The following is a 6,550-nucleotide window of genomic DNA, read 5'->3' as shown; positions in this document are numbered from 1 at the left end:
CATTTCCTGTCAAACTCCAACCACGGTGAGTCGATGCCACGTATATCACCACCGAGGGTCATCTGTACACTGGGAGAACCTGGTACGACTTGCCCATTCAATCATGTATCCACCTCAATGGAGGTCTAAGGGATGCATGCAAGTAAATATGGTTGGTCTGTAAAATTGTTAGGAGCTGCACTGCCCTGAAGAAATACTATGGAGGTCAGCCATGTGGCATTACAAATAGGGGCTTACATGTCCACCTACAGCCATGTACAGATCACATGGTCGCTGTAGAAACTGTTCCTTTATGTGGTGATACAAGTTCACTACATGGATATTCTAACAATATTTGCGCTTTCACTATATTAAAACAGCAGAGATGTATAATTATTACATGTTAAATATTTGCAGGCTCTTGTAGCTGCTGACTGACATTGTGCATACACCAAGAAAATCTGTGCACCTGTGGAGATGAAAGCTGTGGGGTCTGACCCGTGGGGGGAACTTGTAAACTTAGTGTCCTCAACTTCTCATTCTCATCATTCAAACAGTTCACCTCTTGACACAAGCGGCTGAAGGAGGCAGTTAAAGCAGCCTGGGTATAAAACACGAAGAGAAACAGTGTGAAACAAACAATAAAATGGTGAATAATTGGCTGAGTCAGATGATCGAGGTTGAACCTTATTGTCCCACTGCTAAATTATCATAACATTTCAAATTACCCAGTACTGGTAACTCCACAATTCAAAATATTATGTTTTGGATTGTCAGCTCAGTGTCAGGCAGTTGGAGTAAGGCAACAGATCTCACCATTTTTTGTGCCGTCTTTTGTTGACTGTCGGACAGATTTTTTTGCAGACTTTGTAGAATCTCCTCAGAACTCTTTATCTGCTCAAGTAACTGTTGCACCTGAAGGAAACCCAGCAGAATATAAGGAAAACTAGTAATTATTAGGGAATTGTAGTACCAGTGTACTATCCAGTAGAGCAATGCCCCACACAACTCTACTCCATCCATCGTGATCCCCAATCACGCACACAGCTCTGCTCCATGCATCCTAATCCCCAGTCATCACACAGAGACAGCTCTATTACATTCATCCTAATCCCCAGACATCACAGAGACAGCCTACTACATTCATCCTGATGCCAGACATCACACACAAACAGCTCCGCTCCATCCATCCTGATCCCCAGACATCACACACAAGCAGCTCCGCTCCATCCATCCTGATCCCCAGACATCACACACAAACAGCTCCGCTCCATCCATCCCGATCCCCAGACATCACACACAAACAGCTCCGCTCCATCCATCCCGATCCCCAGACATCCCACACAGAGCTCCGCTCCATCCATCCCGATCTCCAGACATCCCACACACAGAGCTCCGCTACATCCATCCCGATCCCCAGACATCCCACACAGAGCTCGCTACATCCATCCTGATCCCGACATCCCACACAGAGCTCCGCTACATCCATCCTGATCCCCAGACATCACACACACAGCTTTGCTACATCCATCCTGACCCCCAGACATCACACACACAGCTTTGCTACATCCATCCTGACCCCCAGACATCACACACACACACAGCTTCGTTACATCCATCCTGACCCCCAGACATCACACACACACACAGCTTCGTTACATCCATCCTGACCCCCAGACATCACACACACAGCTCTACTCCATCCATCCTGACCCCCAGACATCACATACACAGCTCTACTCCATCCATCCTGATCCCCAGATATTAAACACACAGCTCCGCTCCATCCATCCTGATCCCCAGATATTAAACACACAGCTCCGCTCCATCCATCCTGATCCCCAGACATCACACACACAGCTCCACTACATCCATCCTGATCCCCAGACATCCCACACACAGCTCCACTAACATCATATGTAAGGCCGAATGAAGACAATGTCCATCTAGTTCAGCCTGTTTATCCTCCTATGTTGTTGACCCCAAGAAGCAGGAGCCAAATACCTTCCCAACAGGGAGAGTGAGAGAGATCTCTCTCTCTCTCCCCCGCTTGCTCCCCGCTGCCCCCCGAGCACACTTGGAGGAGAAGGCAGTTACTTAAGATGAGAGAGGCTCGCTCGAGTAACTCACCTTACCGAGCGTGCTCTCTCATCTCTACTCAGCATCCCTCCAGATGGCTTGCATCCACTTGTGGAATTGATGTCACATCAAATTGCTACAATTCACCAGGGTCCTAAACGAGTCCTGTCCCATGACTTTTGGCATGTCAGTGTATGTATATGGACTGATATATCTAAATAATGACTCACTTGATTAGCACAATCCTCCGAGCTGCACCTCAAAGCGTCCTGCAGCGCCTCCTTCTCCTGAGTCACCTTCTCCAGCCGCTCCGTGGTGTTCTGTAGAGACGCCTTCTGCTGTGCAAACTGGATGAAGAAAGCAACCACAAAACGAAAAAAACCACTATTAATACCTCAAACACACTTTACTTACCAATCGCAACCAGTGTTTTTTTTCCCAATGCATCTAAAATGAAACACCTTCACTAATAGTCTTAGTTTAAAATCTTTTAGCGTTTTATGTCTACAGCTCCTATACAAAACTTTGTGTTTCCATGGTAACAGATTTCAAACAATCCCGGTGTAGTCTGATCCTGCAGTCGCATTCCTGGTCATCTGCGCCCTACCAAATGTTAGTAAAAACCAGAAGACCGAAAGAACGCAATAGGATAGCAGGATCAGACTACTCGGGTTTGTTTGTTGTCTGTTACCATGGAAACACATAGGTCGGTATAGGAGCAGTAGACACAAAACAATAGGAGATTTTTTAATAGAAACCATTCTCTTCAGAATAAAAACATACAGGTGGTTAGTGGAACCCTCGGCTTGGTTACCTCCTGCTCCGATAACAGCTGGTAGCCCGCCGGAGGGATGTATATGCACTCAGGTACCAGGGTGGCCGTAGAAATCAGGGAGGCCGTGTCCTCCTGGCCCTGGATCAGCCTCTCCCCCGGAAAAGAAGAAATGGAGACACAATCAAAGCCTCGGGCAAAGGCCTCCGCTGCAGGGAGAAGCTCCGGGTCATCCGAGGGGCCCTCAGGAGAAAACGTGAGGGGGTCCTGCCCAAAACCGCCATCTTCTGTCTGAGCCATCAATACACAGCGCTCTCCTGCGGGACACAAGATGTTGTACCCATCACACACAACCCCATGACGACGGTAGGGGGCATAATGGATGGAATGTGGCTTTACAGCGACCCTACGGTCCCGGCGGGGGGCAATATTACCTTCTATCTCCTATTGGGGCTTCTCCGACTACCTGATGGACACTGCAGGGGGGGCGAGAGGTGCCAAGAACCGGCACATTCGGGGAAGGACACAGCAAGGGGAGAGCTCCCTACGCTCCCCGGACTGGAAGGTCGGTTTAACGCTCACAATATTTGATGAAGCATACAAGCGGGGGAACTTCTGCCATTTATTATTATTCATGCAATTCGAGAATTAGGTCGCCATCTTGAGGACAACATATGACTACGGCCTTAAAGGGGTTGTCCAGGATGAGAAGAACATGGCTGCTTCTTCTAGAAGCCCCGCCACCGCTGTCCATGCATCATGTATGGTGCTACAGCGAAGACTCCATTGGTACGAATGAAGCCGCAATACCACAGACAACCTGCGGGCGAGGTGGAGCTGTTGTTGGAAGAAAGCAACCGTGGGGTCCTAATTTTGCACAACCTGATTGGCTGCTGTGATGTCTGCGTTTACGAACACACCATAAATGCACTTTGTACTTCTAATCAATGTTCATTAGTCAGTGATGTCAAACGCAAAACGCGCACGTTTTTCAAAGTGCATTTTTGGTGTAATACGATCCCAGAAAGAACATACTGTCATTTTTCTTGTGCGCATATTTTGCGCAATTTGTGTGAGATCAATACAACGTATCACTCGTGCAAAACTAGCGTGCCATACGCTGTGACCATGTGCTGGTGTGATCCGGGCCTTGCGCCCGATGTCCACGGGCGGATTAGATTTGTGGAAGCCGCAGTTTAAGCCGCCCATAGGGAAGCATGAGCGTCCGCACCTCAATGTACACATGCAGATTGGTGGTCTTGATTCTGCATACGGAAAGCAGATCGCGGCATGCTCCAATTTAACGCGGATTCCATGCGGACGGCTGCCATCGAAGTCAGTGGAAGCCATCCGATCCGCGGTAAAAGCAGGAGATATAAGAAAAAACTAAATATGTACTGCACATGTGCGACAGCGAGCCGCGCGGACGCCGCTGCTGGAACGGTCGGGTTACACTGCCAACCCAAATACACGCAAAATACAGAAATGTGAATTCTCAATGGGTTCTTTCTCTGCACTAATCCGCCGTGTGAAGCTGTCCTGACGGTACCGTTACATGGGACTGCAGGGTACCGGTCCTGGGCTTTCACACAGGAGCGCCAGAGAATGGAGGAGGAGCGCCGGAGATCTTTTGGCCGCTTGACCCCATTCACTGCAAACAGGCCGCGTCCACAGATGAGCTCCTGCCTGTCTCTGTGACCATCGGTCGCTTGGCTTCTCAGTCGGCGCCCTGTTGGGGACGGTCTGCACATGGGACGACTATCGCGAAAGTCGCCGTTTCCAGCAACGGTCTGAGAAATACTCCCCCCGTGTAGAGGTACCTTCAGGGTGCGATTACACGAACGGCCGGCAATTGTCGGGAAAATGCAGGTGCTAGCGCTGAGGCTGCTTTTACACGGTCAAGAAAAGCGCGCAAGACTTGTGTGTGGCAAGACGCACGAATATGAACCCCATTTCTTTGAGTGGGGTCAAATATATGAGCACTATTTTTCACAGTGTGGGAAAAAATTGCGCCATGTCCCATCTTTGGAAGCTCCCTTGGAACGCCTCGCCATTGTCTTCAGTGGGGCCGGCAGAGCATGACCTGGCGTGCGTGTGCGATGTGAGGTTTGACAACACAAAACACAACGCGATCCTCCGCCGCGCCTTTTAGGATCGCTGCGTCCCTGAAGTGAGGCGAGGCGTTTTTAACACAAAAACACCTCCCATTCACAGGGAAAACGCACGCTGGCGAACGCGATATCAGGCCCAGTTTCACAGTCCAATTACGCACTCGCCCGTGTGATATCAGCCTTAGGCTGTCCAGTCATGCAGCGCAAATGTTGCTGAATCCGTACTCCCCGCACAGACAATCTGCGCCATTTACAGTGGATGAGACTGTCGGAATCCCCTCCAGATGCCGCGGAAAATCCGTGCGGGAATCGAGCTTTTGGATGCGCAGCAGACAATTACCGCCGCAGATCAGCGCAGCGGATTCCATCGCTTCACACAAGGGGTTAACTCCTCACCAAATTCTGCATAACAATCCAGACCCAATGGCGGACCCTCCTGTGTGATCGCGGCCGTACGTCCGAGACGCGTGGAGGAGAGTGCAGAGGTACGGAACCTCTCTGCCATGACTCCGCGCTGCGCCTATTAATGCCGCGGATTTAAAAGCCTTGGACTATAAGGGTTAATATCCGCGGCGGATCTGCAACAAGAAGTACGGCAAGATCCACTCTATTTTGGACAAATTCACACGGGTGAGCTCCCTGTAGATTGTCAGCTCCTGGGGCCAGCACGTCCTGTTCTTCCCTGTATGCAGACCCTGAGCGACTATCTTCTAATCTGCACCTCCTACTGATGCGTTACTAATATCGCTGCTACTTTGTAATACCTGCAGCATGTGCATCTGGTGTGGGACTACAACTCCCTGCATGCTCTGCGCACGGCGCGCCGAGAGCTACAGGCGGCACACGGTGACAGCAGAGACCCGACAATCATACAGTCTGTACAGACCTTGTCGCCGGCTTCTTGCACGGATACTTCGCTCCTACTTTTCTTCCTGACCCCTAACTTTCCTCCTCAGGACTAAATCCGCATCCGCATGGGACACGTTTCCGTATCCGCTCGGTAATCTCCGCTGCCGCTCGGCTCTGGGTACAGCTGACACTTCGGGAATTTCCGGCAGCGCTCGGCCATAATCGTGCTCTAGGGTGTTCTGCTCGGGAATTTCCGGCAGCGCTCGGCCATGCTCGTGCTCCAGGGTGTTCTGCTCGGGAGTTTTCGGCCCCGCTCGTGCTCCATGGTGTTCTGCTCGGGAATTTCCGTCACCTCAATTCGGAAACTTCAGCAATTTCCTCCGAAGGCGACCTGTCAGTGAATGAATCCCCTCATCTAACCAGCTTAACAGTTGGTTTGTACAGGGAGGCCACGGAGAAGGATGTCTGACAGAAAAGCTTTGTTCTCCATAACAACCAATCACAGCGCAGCTTTCATTTTACTTCAGCAGTATCAGAAATGAAAGCTGCGCTGTGATTGGTTGCTAGGGGCAACAAAGCTTTTCTTTCAGACAGCTTTCATAATAGTGTAGTGGCGGCCTACTTTTTTGGGGCGTAAAAACTTACATTTCTGTATGTATAAGTAGCGCTGTGTGATTCCAAGAACGTGATTCTGTGTAAGAACTTAAACAGACGCAGGTGGTTTCATCAGGTTTTGCAGCCATGAAAATCACATCCGAAA

The 6,550-nt window shown here is 50.0% G+C and overlaps 1 protein-coding gene across 1 annotated transcript in view; it reads right to left on the bottom strand.

Moving 5' to 3' along the window:
* RABEP2 (rabaptin, RAB GTPase binding effector protein 2) overlaps positions 1-5,980 on the bottom strand; it is a 14,144-nt gene extending 8,164 nt beyond the window's left edge. The window contains exons 1-5 of the mRNA XM_066576788.1: positions 5,828-5,980; positions 2,873-3,147; positions 2,289-2,405; positions 796-894; positions 449-580 (exon numbers count right to left, since the gene is read on the bottom strand). Of these exons, the coding sequence (XP_066432885.1) occupies positions 449-580; positions 796-894; positions 2,289-2,405; positions 2,873-3,130 (606 nt within the window). The 5' untranslated portion in view covers positions 3,131-3,147; positions 5,828-5,980. The remainder of the gene's footprint in view (positions 1-448; positions 581-795; positions 895-2,288; positions 2,406-2,872; positions 3,148-5,827) is intronic.
* Positions 5,981-6,550: the final 570 nt, after the last annotated feature.

The sequence above is a fragment of the Eleutherodactylus coqui genome, chromosome 8, assembly GCF_035609145.1.
Source record: "Eleutherodactylus coqui strain aEleCoq1 chromosome 8, aEleCoq1.hap1, whole genome shotgun sequence".
NCBI classification, from domain to species: Eukaryota; Metazoa; Chordata; class Amphibia; order Anura; family Eleutherodactylidae; genus Eleutherodactylus; species Eleutherodactylus coqui.
The sequence above is the reverse complement of the archived record's forward strand: the minus strand, read 5'-3'. Positions and strand labels throughout refer to the sequence as shown.